General features: G+C 45.0%; 1 protein-coding gene across 1 annotated transcript in view; it reads right to left on the minus strand.

The window, feature by feature from the left end:
* TDRD10 (tudor domain containing 10) overlaps positions 1-27277 on the minus strand; it is a 69363-nt gene extending 42086 nt beyond the window's left edge. Inside the window, 2 exon segments of the mRNA XM_004391315.1 lie at positions 26613-27036; positions 27102-27277. Coding sequence (XP_004391372.1) covers positions 26613-27036; positions 27102-27277 — 600 coding nt within the window.
* Positions 27278-27515: the final 238 nt, after the last annotated feature.

Consider the following 27515-nt stretch of genomic DNA (forward strand, 5'->3'; position numbering starts at 1 on the left):
TTTTGTTCCTGCATTATTTTCCCGAATTCTTCCATTTTTTTGGTCTGTATTTTCCATGAATTTGTCTGCCTTTTCCATGAATTTGTCTATTTTTCCCGCATTTTTGTCTGCTTTTTGCTTCAACTCTTTGATAGCTCTGAATATTAGAGATTTGAATCCCCTATCAGGTAATTCTGGTGCCTTTTCTTCTACTGGAAAGTCATCTGGTGTTTTATTTTGGACACCTACTGGAACCATCCTGTCCTGTTTTTGTAAATGTTTTGATATTTCTGCTGTCTTTGTGGCATTCAGTAGTTATTTTTCTCATTTATTGATTGTAGATTTGTTTATTTTGCCCTTTTATTGTTTTATGTGGCTATGTCTGAGCAGGCGGGCTGTGTGTTCTTTGTTATTTGCTCGTCTGTGGGCACGATACTTTTTGCCTCCTTCTCCAGTTGGCAGGGTCAGTCACTCAGATATGGTACAGCAGGGGAGCTCTAGCTGAAGAGGAGTTGCTGGGATGGATTGTTTGTTGCACTTACTATAGCCACCAGGGAGGGCTGGTAATCAGTGCAGGGCAGGTTCCAGTAGGCTGTGCCTGGGCTGCTTGGTGGTGTGATGTTCAGCGCACAGTGCAGGTAGGCAGGATGGAGGGGGTAGATTGTGATGCGTGGTGCTAGGATGGGTATGGGAGACAGGAGAGAGAGGAGACAAGAACAGAAGCCAAAAACATACAAACAAAAGGAGTGCTAGGGGAGCTTGCTGTTGGAGTGAAGAGATGAGAGACTACGAAATGGAGAAAAACAAAAAGGAGAAGAAGAAAAAATGAATACATAAAAATTTAGAAAGAAAAAAGAAACACAAAACTCCCAGGGATCCCACTGGTGTGACTACGAGGTCTGGGGAAGTTGCTCCCAGGCTGTGAAGTACAGCCTGGCTAGAAGGCATAGACGTGTCACTCAGCACCAGGTATTCAGGGCACAGGAAGAGAAAGAAAGTATAGAGAGACAAGAAACTGAGTAATGAAGAAAGAGAAAAAGGGAAATCAAAACAAAACAAACAAATTTTTAAAAAAGAGCAAGAAACCCCCCCCAAAAAAACAAGAAAAAAGAAATTCCCTCATGGATCCCTCTGCCTGTCTGCACAAAATGAGGGGGTAGGTCTCAAGCCGTGCAGTACTGCCCACCTAGAATGGGCTCCCAATTCGGGAATAGAAAAAGAAAAGAAACAAACAATTCAAAACAAACAAAAAGAAAGGCCCCGGGATCCCACCAGTGTGGCAGCACAGGATGGGAAGCAGTCTCACATTCGAGTGGCATTTCACAGCCTTTCAGGAAGAAGCAAAGATGTATTTGAGAGAAAGGAGGGGGAGGTGGTGAGAGGTAAGGAAGAAATCTAAAGAAGCAGAAAAAAGCAACACCAGCAGTCAACAAATGGCACTTAGGGAGCGGCCAGTGTGGGCAGGTGGGATCCAAGCGATACCAGGGTGAAGCCGATGCTTCCGGGCCACGAGACTGTGGCCACAGGAAGCAGAGGAGGCCGAATGGGGATGAAGAGGGGTGGGGTGGGAAAGCATATATCACTGATTACCAGTTGTTCTGTCTCCTGCTGGAAGCTCTGTGAAGCTGCTTTCTTGTACCCTCTGTTCGCTGGTCTCTGATAGGAGTCCAAGATGGCGGATCCATGCTGCATTAGCTAATAGGGGACTTCTGCATGTATCTCTCCTCGCTCTCTGTTCTCTGTCAGTTTCTTATTCCATTTGGTGCTGGTCTGAGTTCTTTACCTCTTCATTTGATGCTTAGGGTTTCAGGATTGCCGTTTTCTCTGTTTGGCTTAGTTTTCATATCTTTTCTGTGGAGGGACAGCATGGTGCTTCTGCCTATAGTGCCATGTTGTGTTCTTTCTTATACCTGCTGTTCACTTTTGAGTGGTGCCTGCAAATCGTGCAGAACCATCTGTAAACCAGGCATGAGTAGTCTCTTCTTCAGTCAACTGATCATAAGGAATTCCCCATGAGGTCATAGGTGCAGACTGGGAGATGGAAGGTAATATGACAGAAGTGGAGACCATGGGTATTTGGGCCACTTCCTCGTGTAACTTCCTTGTGCCTTCAGGTCCTGCTCAGGCCTGATCTCATATATACCACTCCCATTTAATGACGGAGTGCTGCTGTGCACGTCTGACTTTATGGCTCTGTGGGTCAGACAACACCGAGTTCATGATGGGCAGTTCAAGTCACATGGTGACCTGGTGGCTCCTCGCTAAGCATTCAGTCTCTACTAATGCCCAGTAATGAACCAAAAGCTGTTTCTCAAAAGGAGAGTGGTTTTCTGCAGAGGATGGCAGGGCTTTGTTCCAAAATCCTAAGTGTTTGCACTGTGATTCACCAATCAGGACCTGCCAAAGACTCCAAACAGCATCTCTATCTGCCACTGACACTTCTAGCAGCATTGGATCAGCTGGATCATATGGTCCAAGTGGCACAGCAGCTTGCATGGCAGCCTGAACCTACTGCAGAGCCTTCTCTTGTACTGGGCCCCACTCAAAACTAGTAGCTTTTAAAGTCACTTGATAGATACTCTGGAGTAGCACATCCAAATGAGGGATATGCTGCCTCCAAAATCCAAAGAGGTCCTTTAGGCATTGTGCCTCCTTTTTAGTTGTGGAAGGGGTCAGATGCAATAACTTATCCTTCACTTTAGAAGGAATATCTCGACATGCCCTGCACCACTGGACCCCTAGAAATTTCACTGAAGTGGAAAGCACCTAAATTTTTGTTTAATTAATTTCCCACCCTCTAGCACACAAATAGGGTCGCAATGAGTCAGAATCTACTCGACGGCAATGGGTTTTTAGCACACAAATGTTTTACCAATAAATGCAGAGTCACTGACACTTCTTTCTTACCCAGTGCAATCAGCATAACATCATCAACGTAATGCCCAGTGTGACGTCTTGTGGAAAGAAAAGGCCAAAGATGAAGAAATTAAAGATTTTTACTACCTCCTGCAGTCTGATACTGATCAAACATGCAGTGAGGATGCATTGATAATTACTGATGATTGGAATGTGAAAGTTGGAAACAAAGAAGAAGGATCAGTAGTTGGAAAATACGACCTTGGTGATAGAAACAACACCAGAGATTGCATGACAAAATTTTGCAAGACCAACGACTTCTTCATTGCAAATATCTTTTTTCAACAACATAAATGGCAACTCTACACATGGATATCACCAGATGGAATACACAGGAATCAAATCGACTACATCTGTGGAAAGGAGACAATGGAAAAGCTCAATATCATCAGTCAAAATAAGGCCAGGGGCTGACTGCGGAAGAGACCATCAATTGCTCATATGTAAGTTCAAGTTGAAGCTTTAAGAAAATAAGAAAAGTCCACGAGAGCCAAAGTACAGCCTTGAGTATATCCCCACTGAATTTAGAGACCATCTCAAGAACAGATTTTACACACTGAACACTAATGACCGAAGATCAGATGAGCTGTGGAATGACATCAAGCACATCCTATATGAAGACAGCAAGAGGTCATTAAAAAGAAAAGAAAGAAAAGACCAAAATGGATGTCAGAAGGGACTTTGAAACTTACTCTTGAACGTAGAGTAGCTAAAGTGAAAGGAATAAATGAGGAAATAAAAGAGCTGAACAGAAGATTTCAAAGGGTGGCTCAGGAAGACAAAGTAAAGTATTATAATGACATGTCCAAAGACCTGGCATTAGAAAACCAAAAGGTGAGAATACGCTCGGCATTTCTCAAGCTGAAAGAACTGAAGTAACAATTCAAGCCTCGAGTTGCAATGGTGAAGGATTCTACAGGAAAAATATTAAATGACGCAGGAAGCATCAAAAGAAGATGGAAGGAATACACAGTCACTGTACCAAAGAATTGGTTGATGTTCAACCATTTCAGGTGGTAGCATATGATCAAGAACCAATGGCACTGAAGGAAGAGGTCCAAGCTGTACTGAAGACACAAAAAACAAGTCTCCAGGAATTGACGGAATACCAATTGAGATGTTTCAACAAACGGATACAGCGCTGGAAGTGCTCACTCGTCTATGCCAAGAAATTGGAAGACAGCTACCTGGCCAACCAACTGGAAGAGATCCATATTTGTACCCATTCCAAAGAAAGGTGATCCAACAGAATTCAGAAATTATTGAACAATATCATTAATATCACACACAAGTAAAATTTTGCTGAAGATCATTCAAAAGCAGTTGCAATAGTATATCAACAAGGAACTGCCAGAAATTCAAGCCAGGATCAGAAGCGGATGTGGAACCAGGGATATCGTTGCTGATGTCAGATAGATCTTGGCTGAAAGCAGAGAATACCAGAAAGATGTTTACCTGTGTTTTATTGACTGTGGAAAGGCATTTGACTGTGTGGCTCATAACAAATTATGGATAACATTGTGAAGAATGGGAATTCCAGAACACATAATTGTGCTCATGAGGAACCTGTACTTAACCCAAGAGGCAGTCATTCGAACAGAACAAAGGGATACTGCAGGGTTTAAACTCAGGAAATGTGTGCGTCAGGGTTGTATCCTTTCACCATACTTAATCAATCTGTATGCTGAGCAAATAATACAAGAAGCTGAACTATATGAAGAATGCAGCATCAGGACTGGAGGAAGACTCATTCACAACCTGTGATATGCAGATGACACAACCTTGCCTGCTGAAAGTGAAGAGGACTTGAAGCACTTATTGATGAAGATAAAAGACTACAGCCTTAGGATTACGCCTCAACGCAAAGAAAACGAAAATCCTCACTACTGGACCAATAAGCAACATCATGATAAATGGAGAAAAGATTGAAGTTGTCAAGGATTTCATTTTACTTGGATCCACAGTCAATGCCCATGGAAGCAGGAGTAAGAAATCAAACAAAGCATTGCATTGGGCCTGTCTGTTGCAAAAGACCTCTTTAAAGTGTTAAAAAGCAAAGATGTCACTTTAAGGAGTAAGGTGCCCCCGACCCAAGCCATGGTGTTTTCAGTCGCCTCATACGCATATGAAATCTGGACAATAAGGAAGACCGAAAAAGAATCGGTGCCTTTGAATTATGGTGTTGTAAAAGAATATTGAATATACCATGGACTGCCAGAAGGAACAAATCTGTCTTGGAAGAAGTACAGCCAGAATGCTTCTCAGAAGAAAGGATGGCAAGACTTTTAGACTTCCTCTTACATACTTTGGACATTAGGAGGGACTAGTCCCTGGAGAAGGATATCATGCTTGGTAAAGTAGACGGTCAGCGCAAAAGAGGAAGACCCTAAATGAGATGGATTGACACAGTGGCTGCAACAATGGGCTCAAGCGTAACAATGATTGTGAGGACGGCACAGGATCAGGCAGTGTTTTGTTCTGTTGTGCATAGGGTTGCTATGAGTTGGAACTGACTCGACAGCACCTAACAACAACAGATTGCCCTGAAGAGACTGCTGGTGGAGTTACAGACGTCAAAGAGAATGCCAGTGAGGGCTCAGAAGGAAGTAAGGAGAGCTGTAACACCTGAGATGGTGCAGATGGCAAGCAGCAGCAGCAGCAGAGAAATGGCAACAGCAGAACCAGGAGACCGGAGCGAGACGGTGCAGGAGCCAACCCAAGAGAGCTGAGTGCCTTCAGGTGGGACTCTTCCCAGTGGAGTGGGATGTCTCTGGGCACTTATCGGTGGAGCTAAGCTTGCTGACCCATGGAGCGACAGAACTGAATGCCTTCTGGCCGAGGTTTACTGGCAGAATGGGGCACCACCAGGCACTTATCAGTAGAGCTAAAGAGTTTTGGAACACTTGCCCAAGCAGGGCAGACACTGGGTGGGCCCTAGAGGTCAAGGAACCAGGAAGCAGAAGCCAAAGAGACAAGGACCACGGGAAGCAGAGCTGCTTGGTCTCAAAGGTAGGGCCACAACCTCTGGGGCCTCTAAAGGTGGAAACATGGCCTGCTAAATCTCAAAGGGTGGGGTCATGGCCTCCTAGGTTCAAAGAGTCAGATCTTCACCAACTCAGTTCTGGAGTGTGGGGTTGCTCTTCATGAGTGCCAGGGGTATGGGGCCAGATTCATTGCCCAAACTTGAGAGGATGGGGCTGCCATTCCTGAGGGCAGAAGAATAGGGCCTGCCGGGGCTGAGGTGGTCAGGTTGCCACTCAGACGCACTAGGAGAATGGGGACGCTCAAATCTGAGACAGCAGAGTTGCCATCCCAGTGGGTCCGGAAGATGAAGCTGAAGCCCAGAGCTGAGAGGCCTCCAAGCACCTGGAGAGTGTGGCCAACACACATAGTCTGGAGGACAGGGTCATTGCCTAAACGGTCTCAGAGAACAGAGGATTATTATCAAGCCTTGAGAGCTAATGCAAATTATTCTGCTGGGTTTTTTGGACTTGCTTAGTGCCCTTCATCTCTTCTCCCATTTGTAATTGACATGTCTACCTTGTGCCTATTCCACCATTTTACCTGGGAAACAGACAACTTGTATTCTAGATTTCACAGATGAAAATGATTTTGCCCCAGGACATTTTGGACTTACAGTTGATTTAAGACTTTTACTATGATATGATGGGTTGAATGTGCTTCACATGTGGCAAGGACATGAATTTTTAGGGGCCAATGGGTGGAATGTTATGGATTGAATTATATCCCCCCAAAATGTGCATCAACTTGGCTAGGCCATGATTCCCAGTATTGTGTGGTTGTCCACCATTTTGTGATCTGATGTAATATTCCTATGTGTTGCAAATCCTAAACTCTATGATGTTAATGGGAATTCTGATGGTACAGTTGTTAAGAATTTGGCTGCTAACCAAAAGGTCAGCAGTTTGAATCCACCAGCTGCTCCTTGGAAACCCTATGGGGTAGTTCTGCTCTGTCCTATAGGGTTGCTATCAGTCTGAATCGACTCAAAGGCAATGGGTTATGATGTTAACAAGCAAGATTAGAGGCAGTTATGTTAATGACGCACGATACAATCTATAGAATTAGGTTGTATCTTGATTGAACTTCTTTTGAGATATAAAAGAGAGAAGCAAGCAGAGAGGAGAGAGAGCTCATTACCACCAAGCAAGAAGAGCCAGGAACGGAATGTGTCCTTTGGACCCAGGGTCCCTGTGCTGAGAAGCTCCTAGACCAGAGAGAGACAGATGACAAGGACCTTCCCCCAGAGCTGACAGAGAGAGAAAGTGTTCCCCTGGAACTGGTACCCTGAATTCAGACTTCTAGCTTCCTAGACTGTGAGAGAATAAATCTGTGTTTGTTAAAGCCATCCACTTGCGGTATTTCTGTTATAGCAGCACTAGATAACTAAGACTGACAGTAATCTCTGCAATCCTCCCAGAACACAATATTGCTTTACATTTTCTATTTTCCTAGGTGGGGCTGTTCTAATGGCTTCCACTTAGCCTTTCCTACCATAATAGCCCTTACTCCACATGTCAAAGATCCAATATGAGGGATCTTCCATCTGCTGAGTATGTCTATTCCAATTATGCATTCTGGAACTGGGGAAATCACTACAGGATGAGTTCAGGGACCCAATGGACCCACTAAGAGAGAGACATGAGCTAACACTCCATTAAGAATCTGAACTCCATATGCCCCTACTCTTCCTGGTGGGCCACAGGGACATTTTGGGTTTCCTGGAATTAGTGTCAGTTCAGAGACAGTATCCAGCAATCCCTGAAAAGTCTGATTATTTCCTTTTCCTCAATCAACAGTTACACTTGTAAAACGCCATAGAGCCTTTTGGGGGAAGGCTGGGCAAAAGATTAACAGTATAAATTTTTGGCAGTGTCGTGGGGTCCTTTTTCAAGAGGACCTGGTCTTCTCTTCATTCAAGGGGTTGTGGGTCTGTAAACTAGCTCAAGTCTAGGAACTGATGAGAGGTCGTGACTCTCTATTCTGGCAATTTGATTTCGACTGTCATTCACTTGACCTAGAATTCTGCTTGTACAGATCAAGTAAATATTTAGTAGATTTCCCATCTATTTCCCTCTGAGGGACACCATGACTAAGCAGCCAATGTCATCAGTCCCTATGAGTCAGACTATTCTGATTACTGCCTTGACTCTGCTGTCCATTATGGTAACCACGCCCACCTTGTCTTTGTCTATTGAGTGCCACCACTTGGCGCCTACCACCATGGGGTCCAATCAGCCCCACTGTAGTTAGGAGTCTTAATTCAGTTAAGGCAGCTCCCACTGTGAAATCTGATTTATATAAAATAATAATCACAGCCGTCTTCAAGGATGCTCGGGCTCCCTTCACAAGTTTCTTTCTCACCGTTGTAGTAAAAGGTATGTCCTCTGGGCGCTCCATGTGTGGGTTTGTGGGTCTAACCTGATAGCATGCCAATTTCCCTAAGTCTTTGGATACCTTCTTCTACGGTATACCGAGGCAGATCTGGAACTTCAACTTGATTTAATGTAGGCCACCACGTAATCCTTGCTTCAGTGACTCAACCAAGTAAACTATTGGATTCTTTCCCAACCTCTCAAGCTGAAACATAGAATGAAGGATATGTGTTTAGTGGGCCCATATCAATAAATTCAGACTGATTCAACTTTATCTTCCTTGCACCATTGTCCCACACCCTTAATAGCCATTCCCACACATATTCCCCAGGTTTCTGTTTGTACGTATTAGAAAAGTCCAACAGTTCTTTTGGAGTATAGCGTACCTCCTCCTGGGTCACACTTTGAAGTTCACGTTTTGGGGCTCACTGGGACTTAAGTCTAGTTATAGGTCTAGAAGCTAAAATGGGTCGTGGGGATGTGTTTTGAGAACATTCAGCATTGTCTTGTAAGGCATCTGCCTGAGGCGATGCCCCAGGTAATGACTCAGACACCTCCCCAGGCAACATCTCAGACAAAGGCTCTTCAGACACAGCTGGTTTAATCTCATCAGATGGGGGTGGAGGGGCTAATGGTTTTGTTGGCAGGAATGATTCAATGGAATTTAGGGGTTCAGTGTCCCCAGCTTCCTTATTATCTGCCCATATGTCCCCAACCCAAGTTTCTGGAACCCATTTCTTCCCAATCAATGCCCTCACTTTAACTTCAGACACCATTTGAGGTTGAGAATTCATTTGATGTTGTAATTCAGCCACTCTTACAATAAGAATCTTGGTTTGTTTTTTGGCAATACCAGCTCTGTTACTACAAGAAATAAGGCTTTCTTTCAGGGCACAAGTAGCAACTTTGAGGTTGTTTATCTGCTGTCTGAGCTTTGATTCTGAAGCCCTGAGCTCATCTCTTTCTTTCACCCTTTGTGTAGCGAAAGCAGAAGCAACCAACCAGCTTCCTTACCCTTCTCATTCTGACAAAATTGTACAGAAGTATCTAACATAAGATCACCCAGAGCCTCACCGCTCACCAATACCTGATCTACTGGTGGTGATATTTTGCATATTTCTATTGCAATCTCACACCATGGATTAGCAGTGCCCTCTTTACTACTGGAAGCAGAGGCGTCAACATCTTTCAGACTAAGCAGACTTGAGAATCAATTTAGAAAACTCATCTTTACAATTTTGTTTCTCTAGAACAACTCTCAGTACGAAATATCTTAGGCTGGGTTCTCTAGAGAAACAAAACCACTGAAGCGTACATATATATATATATATATATATATATATATACACACATATATATAAAGAGAGAAAGAGACAAGGGTGGGGATTTATCTGAAGGAAATGGCGCATGTGGATGTAGAGGCCAGCAAGTCTCAAGTTCATGGGTCAGGCATCAGTCTGGAGGCTTCTTCTGACTCCTGTAGCCGTAGGGGCTGATGAACCCCAGATTAGCAGGTCAGACAGCATGCTGCTGGCTCAATGGCTGCTGAGGCTGACAAATCCAAGATTGGCAGGCAATATGGCAGGCCACTGGCTCCAGTCCCAAGAACCAGAGGTCAGATGATGACAAGCTGGATGCAGGATCCAGAGTAAGCAAAAGCCAGCAAGCTCTGACAGGAAGTCCATATGTATTGGAGGCAAACCACACCCCCAAGGAAACTCCCTTTCAAATGATTGGCTGCTCATAGCAGATCTCATCATGGAAGAAATTACATTATATCAGATCTCATCATGGAGGTGATAACATCATTACGTAACTGCCAAACTACATCATAACTGCCAAACCACTGAGAATCATGGCCCAGCCAAGTTGATACACAACCTTAACCATCACACGCCTCTTCCTCCCTCCAAAAGTGCCAGCAGGGATCTAGCAAGCTAAGCAGACCCACAGGAGCCCTTTGCCCTTGTCTGGGGAGGGCCGTGTGTGCAGCGCATTCTGCAGCTATGCTGATGGAGGACTCCCTGATGGCTGCCTCCCTACCTCCCTTCCCCATTTCTGAATGGTTTTCTTTGGGTTGGCTCGGGCTCCCAGCGAGAAAGTGGGTCGGTGTCTGAGTAGTCAGCTGAGTCTGTGTCAGAACGGGAGCTGCTGATGCTCCGTATCCTGCCTCAAAATCTACCTGGAGTGATTCAATGTAAAATCAATAAAGTAAATACAGCCCTGCCCAAGTGGCACCTTCTCTTTTCTCCCTAGGAAATGGAGAAGGTTTCTGGTGAAGGAAGTGCCCAAACCCCTGGTGAGACCCTGAGCTGCCATCTGCTTCCAAGACTTGTCTTTGCAGCTCCTTGTTAACCTTTCCCTCCCTGACCCAGGTTCCCACTTCTTCCACTGCCTCCCTTCCTGCTTTCTCCCATGTTGACCCCTTCTTGTAGAAAACACCCCTTTATATTCCTCCAGGGTGCTTTCAAGGAGCCCTGGTGGTGCAATGGTTAAGTGCTCGGCTACTAACTGAAAGGTCGGCAGTTCGAACCCACAGTCTGCTCTTGTAAAGATTACAGCCTTGCAACACTATGAGGCGGTTCTACTCTGTCCTGTAGCGTCACTATTAGTTGGAATCAACTTGACGGCAATGGGTTTGGTTTTTTGATTTAGGATACTTTCTTGATTACAGAATATGATTCAGCAAAGCCTTCACCCCTCCCCCAGGTGAGCTGCCAGAGCTAAGAAACGGAAGGATGTGGCTTCTTGGCCCATCTTATCCTTCCTTGGAGGGCAAGGCCAAAAGGTCTTGAGAATGGGGTGGGTGGGGTGATCAAAGAGGGATGCGATTCTCTAGAGATAGATATGGTGCCTCCAGGACTTAATCTTCTGCTTTCCAGCTGGTACACAGGCTTCTACTGACCCATGTGAGACAGAGAGACCAAGAACAACCTTCTTTGCAGTTCCCATGGAAATGAGGAGAGCAGAGGCTCAGAAAGACCACCAGGTCAAAAGGCGACTGGAAACCTCATTCAGTCCCTCAGGGGATGGGGGCACGCACAGGACTGAGCTGGGAGATAACATTTGCAGGAACTCCTTCATCAAACCCAGGCTCTAAGGCTGTGATCCAGAATGACATAAATCTCTTTCCACGATGGAAAAGAACCCCATGATCATGTCAACTGACGCAGAAAAGGCATCGGACAAAATCCAGTACCCTTTCATGATGAAAATACTCGATAAACTAGAAAGAGAAGGGAAATTCCTCAACATGTTGAAGGACATTTATGAAAACCCATGGCTAATGTCATACTGAATGAAAGACTGAAAGATTTCCCTGAAGATCAAGATCAAGACAAGGATGCCTGCTTTCATCACCGCTACTCAGCATTGTACCGGAAGTTCTAGCCAGAGCAATTAGGCAAGAAAAAGAAATAAAAGGCATCCAAATTGGAGACTATCTCTATTCACAGACGATATGATCCTATATATAGAAAATCCCAAAGAATCCACAAGAAAGTTACTAGAGCTAATAAATGAATTCAGCAAAGGCAGGGTATAAGATCAAAGCATTAAAACCAGTTTTGTTTTTATACACCACCAATGAACAATCTGAAAAAGGAAATGAAGAATACAATTCCATTTACAATAGCATCTAAAAGAATAAAATACCTAGGAATAAACTGAACGAGGGAGGTCAAAGACTTGTACGCTGAAAACTACAAAACATTGCTGAATTAAATTAAAGAAGACCTAAAAAAATGGAAAGATATTCCATGTTCATGGATTGGAAGATTAAATATTGTTAAGATGTCAGTATTACCCAAAGCAATCTACAGGTTCAATGTAATCGCTATCAAAATTCCACCACCTGACAACTTGTACAAGGAAATGTCATAGAAGCTCCCTAGACACATCCACACTCCCTGAGGGACTGAATTGCTGGGCGGAGGGCTGTGGGGACCATGGTCTCAGGGAGCATCTAGCTCAAATGGCATAACACAGTTTATAAAGACAATGTTCTACATTCTACCTTGGTGAGCAGCGTCTAGGGTCTTAAAAGCCTGTGAGCAGCCGTCTAAGATACTCCACTGGTCTCATCCCTTTGGGAGCAAGGGAGAATGAAGAGAACAGGATACAAGGAAAAGATCAGTCCAAAGGACTAATGGACTACCAAGGCCTCCACCACACTGAGTCCAGTACAGCTAGATGGTGCCTGGCTACCACCACTGACTGCTCTGACAGGTATCACAACAGAGGGTCCAGGACAGAGCTTGAAAAGGATGTAGAACAAAATTCTAACACACACAAAAAAGACCAGATATACTGGCCTGAAAGAGACTGGAGAAACTCCAAGAGTATGGCCCCCAGACACCCTTTTAGCTCAGTGGTGAAGTCACTCCTGAGGTTCACCGTTCAGCCAGGGATTGGACAGCCTCATAAAACAAAACGGGGCTAATGAGGCACAGCAGTCCAGGGACAATGACCAGAAGGCAGAAGGGGACAGGAAAGCTGGTGATAGGGAACCGAAGGTTGAGAAGGGACAGGGTTGACATGTTGTGGGGTCGTTAACCACTGTCATAGGGCAATACGTGTACTGTTTAATGAGAAACTATTTGTTCTGTAAACCTTCATGTAAGGTACAAAAAAAAAAAATTATTATCTATGTGAGATCAAATCGACAACAGCAACTCAAAAGTTTTGATGGGAAGCCTAGGGGGCAGTGAGTTGACGATAATGGCAATGGAATAATTTGGAAAAGGATAGTGAGAATAGCAGCACCACAGGAAGAATGTAATCGATGTCACTGCATTGTATGTGAAGAAACTTTTGAAATCGTGTAACTTTGGCTATGTATATTTTCACCAAAAAAAAGGTCCTCCAAGGTTGAGAAGGGAGAGCATGGACATGTTGTGGGGTTGTTAATCAATGTCATAAAACAATACATGTACTGAGTGCTTAATGAGAAACTATTTGTTCTGTAAACCTTCATCTAAAGTACAATAAATATATATAATACATGTAGTTAAGACTGTAACTAAAATTTATTAAAGATTTACGTGAAATACAAAAAAAAAAATTCCACCACGTGGAGTAAAGGAGAATGAAGAACACCAAAGTCAAAAGTATTAGCCCAAGAGACAGAAAGGGCCACATAAACCAGAGACTGCATTATCCTGTGACCAGAAGAATTAGATGGTGCCCAGCTACCACAAATGACCACTCTACAGGTAACACAATAGAAAGCCCCTGATGGAGCCAGAGAAAAGTGGGGTGCAGAACTCAAATTCTAGTAAAAAGACCAGACTTAATGGTCTGACTGAGACTGGAGGAACCCTGGAAAGCATGGCTCCTGGATTTTCTATCAGCCCAGAACTAAAACCATTCCCGAGGCCAACTCTTCAGACAAAGATTATACTGTACTATGGGACATAAAATGATACTCAGGAAGAGTGTGCTCCTTAGCTCAAGTAGATACATGAGACTAAACGAGCAGCTTCTGTCCAGAGGTGAGAGGAGAAGGCAGAGAGGATCAGGAGCTGGTTGAATGGACACAGGAAATCAGGGGTGGAGAGGAGGAGTGTGCTGTCACAGTATGGGGAGAGCAATTAGGGTCACAAACAATGTATGTATAAATTTTTGTATGAGAGACTAACTTGAATTGTAAATTTTCACTTAAAGTATAACAATAAAATAAAGTAAAATAAATTCCAACAGCTTTCTTTGCAGAAATGGAAAAGCTGATCCTCCAATTCATATGAAATTGCAAGGGGCCTTCAATAGACAAAGCAATATTGAACAAGAAGAACAAGTAGGGGGACTTATACTTCCCAATTTCAAAACATACTACAAAGCTATAATAATCAAACATTATTATACTGTTATAAGGATAGATATATAGACCAATGCAACAGAATTGAGAAATAAACGCCTACATCTGTGACCAACTGATTTTCGACAAGGGTGCCAAGTCCTTTCAATGGGGAAAGAATAGTCTCTTCTACAAATGGTGCTGGGACAACTGGATTGTTCTTGTTGTTGCTGGCTTCTGTCAAGTCAATTCCAACTCACGGTGACCCCGTGTGATGAGTAGAACTGCCCCTTAGTGTTTTCTTGGCTGTCATCTTTACCGAAGCAGATCACCTGGTTTCTCCTACAGAGCCACTGGGTGGGTTCAAACCACCAACCTTTCAGCTAGCAGTCAAGCGCTTAAACCATTTCACCACCAGGGCCTCTCCGACAACTGGATATCCACGTGCAAAAGAATCAAGTTGGACTCCGACCTCATACCACATACAAAAAAATAACTTGTGTATGGATTAATGAGTTAAATATAAGAGCTGAAACTATAAAACTCTTAGAAGAAAACATAGGCGTAAATCTTCATGATCTTGGATTAGGCAATGGTGTCTTAGATATGCCATCTACATTACAAGCAACCAAAGGAAAAACAGAAAATTGGATTTCAGCAAAATTAAAAATTTTTGTGCCCTAAAGGAATACTATTAAGAAAGTAAAAAGACAACAGAATGGGAGAAAATAGTTGCAAATCATGTATCTGGTAAGGGATTTGTATCCAGGTTATACACAAAACCTTATGACTCAATAATAACAAGACAAATAGCTCAAATAAAAGATGAACAAAGCATGTGAACAGACATTTCCCCAAAGAAGATATACGAGTGGCCAAAAAGCACATGGAAGATATTCATTAGTTATTAAGGAAATGCAAACCAAAAGCACAATCATACCACTTCATACCCACCAGGATGTCTATAATAAAAAAGACAAACAATATCAAGTGCTGGGGAGGAAGTAAAGAAATTGGAACCCTCATACACAGCTAGTGAGAATGTAAAATGGTCCAGTCATTTTGGAAAAGTTAGGCAATTCCTCATAAAGTTAAACATAGAGTTACCACATGACCCAGAATTCTTTCCTAGATATACACCCCAGAGAAATGAAACATATGTTCACATAAAAATTTGAACATGAATGGTCATAGCAGCATTATTCATAATAGCTCAAAAGTGTAAACAACCCAAATGACTATCAACTGACGCATGGATAAACAAAATATGGTCTAGCATACAATGAAAATACAGTAAACCCTGTGAGAGCCAGAACTCAACGGGACTGCCTTGTTTTTCTGGGTCTCCCAAGTTTTCCACCTTTGACAAGGTGGTCTTACCACTTTTCTATCACTCATTTTAGTGGAAAATATTTGAGTTTTCTGTCTCTGACAGGTTAATGCCTTACATGGGTTCGAGCTTTGCTGGTTTTACTGTATTATTTGGCAATCAAAAGAAATACTGAGACACGCTACAACATGTATGAACCCTGAAAACGTTTATGCGAAGTGAAATAAGCCAGACAGCAAAGGCCACATATTGTATAATTCCATTTATATGACAAGTCCAGAACAGGCAAATCCATAGAGACAAAAAGCAGATTAGTGGTTGCCAGGAGCTGGGGAAATAAGAGCAAGGGGAGAGACTGATAATGGGCACAGGGTTTTTTTTGGGGGGGGGCGGGGGGCTGGTGATGAAAATGTTCTGGCATTAGTGGTTTTGGTTGTACAACCTTGTGAATATCCTAAAAACCACTGAATTGTAGACTTTAAAATGAATTTGATGGTATGTGAATCACATCTCAATCAAGAACAAGAGATGAATACAATCAATGATACAATGAAAAGTAAAAAATAATTACAAAGGGGTTGGCAACCAATGTCACGAAACAATATGTCCATTAATTGTTTAATGAGAAACTAATTTGCTCTGTAAACCTTCATCTGAAGTACAATAATAAAAAAAGAACTGCTGGTTAATTTTTGAGGCTTTTGTTAATCATATAGAGGTATTCTGCAATAATGCAATTATATGTATCATTAAATACTAAAAAAATTATTGTGTTCTGAAAAATCATGCACTAAAAATAACATGATTTATGGGAAAAACAAACCACTCAAAATTTATGTTATGTTGTAACCACAACACTAACAAAAAGTAACAATCTTAATAAAAATGCTATTTAAAAAATAATAATAACAAAAAATGTTGGCTACTGTTATTGCTGGGAGTAATAAGTAGTCTTTCATCTCGGACCCAGGAGTTTTGTGTCTTCTACCAGCAAGGCTAACTTGCTAGCTTGCAAGCAGGAAAAAAGTCTCAAATACTTCACAGTTCTTCACAGGGCATTAATTTTATAATCAAAAATTTAATTTTAAAAATCTTACTACTTCTTTAAAGCCTACTTCAAGTCTTTCCTCTTCTATGAGGCTGGTCTGGGTTGGGGAGTTGAAAGAAAACACCGTGGACAAGGACCAAGGGTCCCTAAACCACTGTGGGACAGCATGGCCAAGCAAGCCCCAGGAGCTGGGCTTTGCAACAAGGTCTACTGGAGAAAGGTGGCAGAGCTACTCAGTACCTTGCTCCCCAGACCACCGCAGGAACTGCCCTCAGGGGCTCCCCTCCCCACGTCACTGTCAAGTTACCAGGTTATACCAGCCTGCCACGGTGAGGCAGGGGAACCAGCCCCCAAACTCTCTTCCATCAGGTGCCAAGAGTCCCCCAAACTGCGCCTTTGACTGAATAGGATTTCATTTATTGGGTCAAAATGATTACTTCCTTCTCTGTGCTCCAGTGCCATTTTTCTTCTCTCTTTGTCGGATTAAAAACATCATAAGCCCATCTTCTATTATTGTGAGTTGTTTACATGTCTTATCAGTTATGTGGTTTGGTACAAGGCAAAGAACATGAGATTTACGGATAACTGGACCTGGATTCAGCTCTTGGCTGACCACTCACTGGGTCTGTGTACTTGGGTGAGAAATTTGACCTCTCAGAGCCTCATCTCCAAAACAGGACCCCACTCAACCACCCAGAGTTATTGAAGACTTTCATGAAACTATGCTAGTGGACTATCTAGCCTATTTCCTGGCACATGCCTGATAAGGATAATATAGTAGGTGGTGTAAAACGAATAAGGTACAGCTTGGGCAGAGAGGATTGAGTGTGACTAGCTAGGGAGGGAGCTTGGAGACCAGGAATTTTTCAGGAAATATTCGGCGTACAGGAGGGGCTCACAAAGGTTAGCTTCTCTCACCTTTCTTCCAAGCTTGAGCTCCTTGAACGCAAGGACTAGGTTATTTCTCTTCAAGCATACGAAACCTCTGGCACATTATTTTGCATAAAGTAGATACACAAAAATTTTTAAAAGTCAGAGGATGCTTCAGTTCAACAGACTACAGTTCCGTTTTCCTTCCACCTGTACTTCAAATGTACTTATTAAAAAACTTAAGTATTTATGCTATGCCATAATTATTTTAGGTTTGTTGGTCTAGCCTCCCGAAACGAACAGTAAGATTCCTGGGGTTAAAAATACCACCATTTATGTTCTACTCTTTAAGTACGCAAGCAACTGACCAAAATGGTTCATTTCCAAGTCAAGTAGGTGTAGCGTTTGCTTGAGACTCGACTGCACCCTATTACCAGCAGCTGAGTCCTAATAAGGCCCCTTCCTAAAGAGAAACCACCTCACTGAAGCCCCTCAATTCGAAGGGATGGAAGGGATAAGTAGGGTGATCAGTCATCCAGGGGAGTCCCTGGCTGGTGCAAACAGTTAAAGTGCTCAGCTGCCAACCAAAAGGTTGGAGGTTTAAGTACGCTGTCTTAGTCATCTAGTGCTGCTGTAACAGAAATATCGTAAGTGGATGGCTTTAACAAAGAGAAATTTATTCTCTCACAGTCTAGTAGGCTACAAGTCCAAATTCAGGGTGTCAGCTCCAGGGGAAGGCTTTCGCTGTCGGCTCTGGAGGAAGGTCCTGGTGATACATCAGTCTTCCCTTGGTCTGGGAGCATCTCAGCGCAGGAACCTCAGGTGCAAAGGACATGCTCTGCTCCTGGTGCTGCTTTCTTGGTGGTATGAGGTCCCCTGTCTCTCTGCTCGCTTCTCTTATATCTCAAAAGAGATTGGCTTAAGACACTATCTAATCTTGTAGATCTCATCAATATAACTGCCGCTAATCCATCTTATTACATCATAGTGATAGAATTTACAACACACAGGGAAATCACATCAGATGATAAAATGGTAGACAATCATACAATACTGGGAATCATGACTTGGCCAGGTTGACAGATATTTTGGGGGGACACTATTTAATCCATGACATCCACCCAGGGATGCCTTAGAAGAAAGGCCTGGCAATCTACTTTCAAAAAATCAGCCACTGAAAACCCTATGGAGCACAGTTCTACTTTGACACACATGGGGTCGCCAAGAGTTAGAATCGACTTGACGGCTACTGGGTTTTTTTAAACCATCCAGGATGTGGAACTTTCACTGTTAAATTTGGGTAAGTCCAGGGCAAACCCAGATGAGGGGGTCACCAACTAATGATTGCTCACACCGGTAAAATTAAGTTTACAGTCCTACGGGGGACACCAAGGAAGATAAAACGCAGCTGTTCACAGACAGTGAGGAATACTTCACAGACATCTGGCGGGAGACTGCCAGCATACACTTCTGTGTCTCTTTTCTCGAATCCTGAGAAGAAAAACAGTATAAAAATAAGGCAGGCATAAGATTAGAGGATTCAGAAGAGTTAGGACATGTGATAAGTGACTCATATTGTCCTCAATGTTGAAATATTCACATTCACACACACACACACACACACACACACACACACATCCCTCTACAAACGTTCCTCCCCTCGTGAACATTGAATGGGTATAGTGTACTTAATGGTTCAGCAATTACCCATCAATGTCATATTATCATTCACAGAGGTGGCCCAGTATTAAGTGTTGGCCACGATGTCACCACCTTCAAGGAGCTCACTCTCTAGGGAGACAGTGTCATCGGCACATGAGGAACCAGTGCTTCTGGAAAGAAGTAATATGAAGTAAGTAATAGGAAGCTGAGGGAGGGAGGTCGTGCAGGAGAGAGGCTGAAGGGGACCCAGGTGGAGGGAACGGCACATGCCAAGGCATGGAGAGATGACAGAGCCTGGCACGCTGGGCAGGTTCACGTGGTCAGGAACAAAACTGCATGCTGCATGTGGGTGTGTGAGAGGAGGCTGGAAGGGCAGGCAGGGCCCAGTCATGCCACCACTGAAGGCTCTTCTCAGAAGCTTGTTCCCCAGGCTGTGAGAAGTGGGTGAAAGCATTTAACCAGGGGTGACATCAATACATCTCTGTTTTAGAAAGATCACTTTAGAGATGGCGCAAGGGTAAGAAACAAAGAACGTACAAATAATTAGGAAGAGTAAATGCGACAGTGACGGAGGGTCTGCACTGTGGCAATGGCAGGGGGACCCCTCCAGTGAGGGAAAGGAGACATGGTAGCTGACTGGAGGAAGAGCAGAATCTGGGTGGATCCCAAGCTTCGGGCTTGAACAGAACCTGGCTGGACTGGGCATCATGAACCAGGATCACAGCTACAGGCTGAGGGTCCCCGCACAGCCAACGCCCCCAGCCAACTCACCCGGAGATTTCTGCTGCACCAACGCTCCATTCTTCCCAAACCATTTAGCAGTGGGTTGGAAGTCACTGCTGCACCAGGACCTGTCAGACTCAGGTGTGAGCATCGCACCTCCCAAGCCCAGATTCCGACAAAAAGAAATATAAGATGGGCGTAGAGGCCCTGAAATATACAACGGGCATAGGCAGACAGGCCCTACATAAGCCTCCATGCCCCCTTCCTCCCCAAGATTCAGGTTCCATGCCAGGAAGCCCTCCACTGGACCTTTTTAGTCTCTAACAGTTACAGCACACTTAGGTATAAATATGTTACAGCTGGTAGAACTGACAGGCAGACATGCAGAGGGGGACCCCTAAGCTCTGAGCATGGCAAGGCAGGAGAAAGAGAAGGCTTTGGGTAAGGGGTGGGGTGGGGGGAGGCCTGTTTATCAGTAGCTTACATGCTGCCATTCCTCTCTAACAGGATCTCCTGCAAAGCCAACCAGGCACAGTTACAGAGAATACCAGCATAATTCTCCATCACACCACTACTGAATAGATACTGTGAGAGGCAGAATAACGCCTCCCTCCCAGAAGAGGTCCACGTCCTAATGTCCAGAAGCTGAGAATATGTTAGGTTACATGGTATTATGGATTGAATTGTATCCCCCAAAAATATGTGTCAACTTGGCTAGGCCATGATTTTCAGTATGGTGTAACTGTCCACCATTTTGTCATCTGATGTGATCTTCCTACGTGTTGTAAATCCTACCTCTATGATGCTAATGAGGCAGGATTAGCGGCAGTTATATTAATGAGGCAGGACTCAACCTTCAAGATTAGGTTGTGCCTTAAGTCAATCTCTTTTGAGATATAAAAGAAAGAAGTGAGCAGAGAAACATGGGGACCTCATACCACCAAGGAACAAGAGCCAGGAGAATAGTGCATCCTTTGGACCCGGGGTCCCTGCGCTGAGAAGCTCCTAGACCAGGGGAAGACTGATGACAAGCACCTTCCCCCAGAGCCGACAGAGAGAGAAAGCCTTCCCTGGAGCTGACACCCTGAATTTGGACTTGTAGCCTACTAGATTGTGAGAGAATAAATTTCTCTATGTTAAAGCCATCCACTTGGGGTACTTCTGTTATAGCAGCACTAGATGACCAAGATAGAATATGGTACCAGGAATAGGGTGCTGCTCTGACGGATACCTGAAAGTGCAAGCAGTTTTAAAACTGTAAATGAATACAGGCTGGAAGAGTTTTAAAGTGTCTAACAGTAAAAGTCCAGATTGCCCTGAAACAACTGTTGGGGAGAAGCGTTACATTGGAGACGGCGTAGACAGCAAGCAGCAGGAAAACCAGGAGACCAGCACCAGACAGCACTGGAGCTGACCCTCGGAGCAAGAGCACTGAGCGCCTGTGTGCAGGAGGCTTCCTAGCGGAGTGGGGTGCCTACAGGCACTTATCAGTGGAGCTGAAGAGCTTTGGGATGCCTGCCCCAGCAGGGCAGATGAGGGCCGCCCAAGGGGTCGAGAGGCCAAGGAACCAGAAAGCAGAAGCTGAAGAGACAAGGAACACAGGAAGCAGAGCTGCCTCAGTCTCAAAGGTATAGCCACGACCTCTGGGGTTTCAGAGAGTGGAGTCACCACTCAGATGGACTAGGAGAATGGTGCGCCTAAAGCTGAGGGAGCAGAGTTGCTGTCCCAGTGGGCCTGGAAGGTGGAGCTGAAGCCCAGGGCCGAGGGGCCTCCACCCAGAATCTGGAGAGTGTGGCCAACACCCAGAGTCAGGAGGGCAGGGCCATTGTCTAAATGGTCTCAGACAACAGAAGATGTTTTTCAAGCTTTGAGGGCTAATGTAATGTGTTCTGCTGCCTTGCTTGGTGCCTGTTATGCCTTCTTTCCCTCTGATTTCTCCCACTTGTAATGGAAATGTCTACTTGCGCCTGTTCCACCGTTGTACTTTGGAAGCAGATAATTTATACTCTAGATTTCACAGATGAGGAATTTTTGGGTTTTGGACTTGGAGCTGAATTAAGACTTTTGCTGTGATATGATGAGGTGCAAGTGTTTTACACGTGGCGATGACATGAATTTTGGCAGGCTAAAGGGTGGATTGTTATAGATTGAATTGTGTCCCTCAAAAATATGTGTCAACTTGACTAGGCCATGGTCCCCAGTTAGGTTAATGAGGCAGGACTCAATCTACAAGATCAGGTTGTGTTTTAAGTCAATCTGTTTTGAGATATAAAAGAGAAGCGAGCAGAGAGACAGGGGGACCTCATACCACCAAGAAACAAGAGCAAGGAGAATAGCGTGTCCTTTGGACCCAAGGTCCCTGCGCTGAGAAGCTCCTCGACCAGGGAAGATTGATGATAAGGACCTTCCCCCAGAGCCAACAGAGACAGTAAGACTTCCCCTGGAGGTGGCACACTGAATTTGGACTTCTAGCCTCCTCAACTGTGAGAAAATAAAATTCTGTTTGTTAAAGCCATCCACTTGTGGTATTTCTGCTATAGCGGCACTAGGTACCTAACACACATGGTAAGGGACAACTAAGGCTGCTAATCAGCTGACAAGGAGCCCTGGTAGTGCAGTGGTTAAAGAGCTGGGCTGCTAACCGAAAGGCAGTTCGAACTTACCAGCCACTCAGTGGGAGAAAGACGTGGCAGTCAGCTCCCATAAAGATTTATAGCCTTGAAAACTCTATGAGGCAGTTCTACTCTGAACTATAGGGTCGCTATGAGTCAGAATCAACTCGATGGCAACGGGTTTTGGTTTTTGTCTTTTGGAATCCGCTGACCTTAAAATAGGGAGATTATCCTGGATTGTCTGGGTGGGCCCAATATAATCATAGCGGTTCTTCGAAATAGAAAAGAGGCAGGAGAGAGGTCAGAAAAAGAGAGGTGACAATAGAAGAAGCAAGATTAGAGGGAGGTGATGTGAGAAGGACTTGACCCGCTGCTGCTGGCTTTGAAGACGGAACTGGACTAAGCCAAGGAATGCGGGCGGCCTCTAGAAGCTGAAAGAGGCAAGGAAACTTTCTACCCTGGAACCTCCAGAAAAGAACACAGCCCTGCTGCACCGTGATTTCAGCCCAGCGAGACCTGTGTTGCGCTTCTGACCTACAGAGTCGTAAGCTAATACATTTGTGTTGTTGAAGCCACTAGGTCCGTAGTCATTTGTTACGGCAGCAAACAGAAAACTAATACAGGAATCACGAGTGTCTTAGTCATCCAGTGCTGCTATAACAGAAATACCACAAGTGGACTGTTTTAACAAAGAGAAGTTGATTTCCTTACAGTAAAGTAGGGTAAAAGTCCAAATTCAGGGCGTCAGCTCCAGCGGAAGGCTTTCTCTTGGCCTTCTCATCAGTGTTCCCCCAGACTAGGAGCTTCTCTGCGCAGGGACCCCGGTCCAAAGGACACGCTCTGCTCCCGGCACTGCTTTCTTGATGGTATGAAGTCCCTGACTCTCTGCTTGCTTCCCTTTCTTTTTATCTCTTGAGAGACAAAAGGTGGTGCAGGCCACACCCCAGGGGAACTCCCTTTACATTGGATCAGGGATGTGACCTGGGTAAAGGTGATGTTACAATTCCACCCGAATCCTCTTTCACATAAAATCACAATCACAAAATGGAGGCCAACCATACAATTCTGGGAATCATGGCCCAGGCAAATTGATACACACATTTTTGGGGGACATAATTCAAACCATGACAACGAGCAACTTTAAAACCACACCCCCCTCCATCAACAGATGACTAGATAAACCCACTGTGGTAAACACACACAATGGAAGATTATTCAGCCATAAAGGGAAACGATGACCCTCGAAAACATGCTAAGAGAAAGAAGGCAGCCACAAAACAACAAATACTATATAAACCCACTAACATGAAATATCTAGAATAGGCAAATGCATAGAGACAGCAGTAGATGAGAGGTTACAGGGGCTGGGGGTACAGGAGAACGGGAATTACTGTTCATTGGGTACAGGTTTCTATTTGGGGTGATGAGAAAGTTCTGGAAACACAGTGGTGACAGTTGTACAACACTGGAAATGTCATGAATGTCACTGAATTACACACTTAAAAACAGTCAGAATGGCAAATATGTTGTTATATATATTTTACTACACAAAAGAAAAACACACTTACCTCTGCACAGTGGCCGGCCTGTGCATAGAACAGGGCCCTTGGAGGAGGCAGACAGAGCTCTGAGTCCAACCCAGAGACCTTGGGCAAGTTTTGTCTGTAAAGGGAGCATCAAAACACCTATGGTATAGATCACAAGGGTGAAGACACTGAACTCAAAGCACTTGCCACATATTAAGAGTTCAGGAAATGGTAGCCATTATGTTTATTTGTATGGCTTTCACTGACACATTGTTACTAAACTATGGGGTACTGTCATCCCATTTTACAGATGGGAAAACCAAAGCTCAGAACATCAGATGATTTGCCTAAGATTACAAAAGACACTGAGGTAACTCGGGCCCGTGACTCCGAAGTCTTGGTCTTTTCCCTACAGATAAGAAGACTGTCAAAGTCGTTTTCAACGGTTTTTTTTTTTTTTCCTTTACTTTAGGAGAAACAAATTAAAATGTTAAATTTTTAAATAAGACAGTAACTCCTCTAAATTGTTCTCAGCTGTGGGAGGAAGAAATAGCTTTAGCTCCATTAAATCTAAATAGCAAAGTGGTTAAGATGGTTAAAAGACTTAGGTATGGATGAATAAAAACAGGTTTATGGGCAGAATCAGAGCCACGGGGTGTTAGTGCCAATTTCATGGTTATCCCTGGAAGTCTATGGGCTTCTGGAGCAAAGCTCTGCATAAATTTTCCAATTTATGGAAGATTACATACGTCTTTAAGGGCCTACCTTTTGCCAGGTGCATCCTAAGCAGCTAATACCCATTGTGTCATTTAATCCTCACTGCAAATTAAAAAAAAACTGTTGCCGTCAAGTCAATTCCGACTCTTAGCAACCCTATAGGACAGAGCAGAACTGCCCCATAGAGTTTCCAAGGAGCGCCTGGTGGATTTGAACTGCAGACCTTTTGGTTAGCAGCTGTAGCTTCCAGTAGCTCTTAACCACTGCGCCACCAGGGCTCCTAAAAGGCGTTATTATCCCATTTTACAGGTGATCTCCTGAAGGCTCAAAGGCAATAATCTGGTAATCTGTCCAAGATCACTTAGTATCTATGCTCATTAATGGAAAAGCCTGGGTTTTTTTGTTTGGTTTTGCTTTTTAATTCTAGACCTTATTGACTCCAAAGTCTTGGGCCGCCCACTCTATCTTGTGGTCTAGAGAAATATCTTATTTATGCTTAAAAAAGATGTCTACAATATATAAAGAACTCTTACAAATCAATAACAAGAAGACCAACCAATTTTTAAAACGGGAAAAGGATCTGAATAGACATTTCCCCAAAGATATACAAATGGCCAACTTGCACATGAAAAGATGCCCAACTTCATCAGAGAAATGCAACTCAAAACCACAATGTCAACACTTCACACCCACTAGGGATGGCTGGAATCAAAAAGACAGACCTTAACAAGTGCTGAGGATTCCCGTTACTGGTAGAAATGTAAAATGGTACAACCTCTTGGGGAAAGTCTGGCAGTTTCTCACAAACATTAATCATGGAGTTATCATGAGACCCAGCAATTTCATGGCTGCATGTCTACTCAAGAGAAATAAAAACGTGTGTCCACACAAAGACTTGTACACGAATGTTCACAGCAGCATTGTTCATAATAACCAAAAAGCGGAAATCAACTGATGAATGAATGTGATATATCCGTACTTGTTAACTCCCCACCTTGCCCGCCATGGTCGAGTGGATTCCAACTCAGAGAGACCCTACAAGACAGAGCAGAACTGCCCCCACAGCATTTCCAAGGCTGTAAATCTTTACAGAAGCAGACTGCCAGTCCTTCCTCCCCAACCACCAATCTTTCAGTTAGCAGCCCAGCGCTTAACCACTCACTGCACGACCAGAGCTCCCTACAGCCATACAATGGAATACTATTCAGCCACAAAAAAGGAAGGAAGCACTAATAATACATGCTACAACCTGGATGAATCTCAAAAACAAGAGGCTAAGAGAAAGAGCTCAGACACGAAAGACCACATACTGCATGATTCCACATATATACAAAGTCTAGAACAGACAAATCTGCAGAAATGGAAAGTAGATTAGCGGCTGCCTAGGGCTGGGGACACGACCAGGGACTGCTAATGCCCACGAGGCTTCTTTTTGAAGTGACGTAAATGTTCTAAAATTAGATTGTGCTGGTGGTTGGTCAGCTCGGTAAATATACGGAAAACCACAGAAAAACTACTGTACATGTAAAACAGGTTAATTATATTTCAATAAAGATTTTTCTTTCTTTTTTTAAAGTCGAGACGCATTTTCAAGAATGGCTGGTGTGACATGCATTTCTTGCCCCATCCCACTTCACCAACCACCACCCACACAAATGGAGCGGATGGGTGGCCGGGATCATTCAGTTCTCATAGCTTGTATATGCGGATTTACAATCTTCCGCGTGCCCAGGCAGCACGCTTACTTTTTAAAAAAAAAAAAACTAAGGCATTAAAAAAAACTGCTTCTGAAGTGAAGGGGGATGGCAGAGGCGTCTTGTACCGTAAAGAGCACCACATTTCTGCACAAAGCCCTCCTCACCAGCCCCACCAAAAAATTCTGTAGACGCATCTGGCGCAAGCAAGCGACAAGCCCTAGTGGTCGCCCTTTCACCGCCGAAGTGGAAATGGGGCGTGCAATTTCCACAGCTGCCTCCCCACACCCCGACCCCGCGACCTGTCGCCCGGCAGCCTGGGACCAGGGAACCAACAAGCCGTACCTCTCCTGGCCCTCCGCGACCACACTGCAGCCAGACGCTGGGCCTTCGCGCCTTCTCCCCTGCGCGCTCCGCCTCCTCGGAGACCCGCACGGGCGCGGGGCGGTGCCGCTTCTCCGCAACCAATCCCCGGCCGGCCACCACCCCGCCCGGGCGGGAAGAGCTGGATCCTTTGGCTTCAGGGCCGCTCCCTCGCAGAGCCGCGGGACCTGTGCAGGAGCGAGTGGCCGCTCTCTCCGCCCTTGTACCCCAAGTCCCCCAAATAAAAAGTGTTTGCACAAAGAGCGGAGTGAGTGGCTGCGGCCCGCCTGGAGTTTGGGGGACGCTGGGGCTTTCTTCCTGGGTTGGTGAGGCGCACGTGGCGCACTCTCGGGCCGTTTGAAGGCAGCGCACGGCCGAGAGCCGCTCTGTGCGGATGGAGATCGGTCTGTGCAGAAGTGCGGGACTCTGCTCGCCAGGGCGCGGCCGGCCAGCACGTGCAGCTGTTGTCACCTTTCCCGAGCACGCACCCTCGGACCCGCCTCTCCCGGGGTGTGGAGGTCGTCGCCAGCCGGCCAGAGGCGCCTACCCCGCCGCCCCCGGATCTGGGCGGGAGGTGGCAGGCTGGGAGGCGCCATCCTCGGAGGGGAGGGGCGCACGGCGAGGGTGGGCAGCAGCCGTCCGTCCATCTACCGCTGCGGCGCCAAGGACATTACTGCCGCCTCTGCTTCGTCCCCTGTCGTCCCTAGGAGTGTGAGGGCTGTCGGGGGGCTTCCGTGGGCCCGACCTCTCCCACCGCGGGAGGAAAAAGCAGGGGGAAGTCCCCGGCGCCCGCCGCCTCCGAAGAGCCGCGGACCCCCCGCGCCGTGCAGGCGCCGAAGACGAGCCCGGGCGGTGCCCCGGTGCGTCGTGCCTGTCGCCGTCCGT

Source organism: Trichechus manatus, unplaced genomic scaffold, assembly GCF_000243295.1.
Source record: "Trichechus manatus latirostris isolate Lorelei unplaced genomic scaffold, TriManLat1.0 scaffold00213, whole genome shotgun sequence".
NCBI classification, from domain to species: domain Eukaryota; kingdom Metazoa; phylum Chordata; class Mammalia; order Sirenia; family Trichechidae; genus Trichechus; species Trichechus manatus.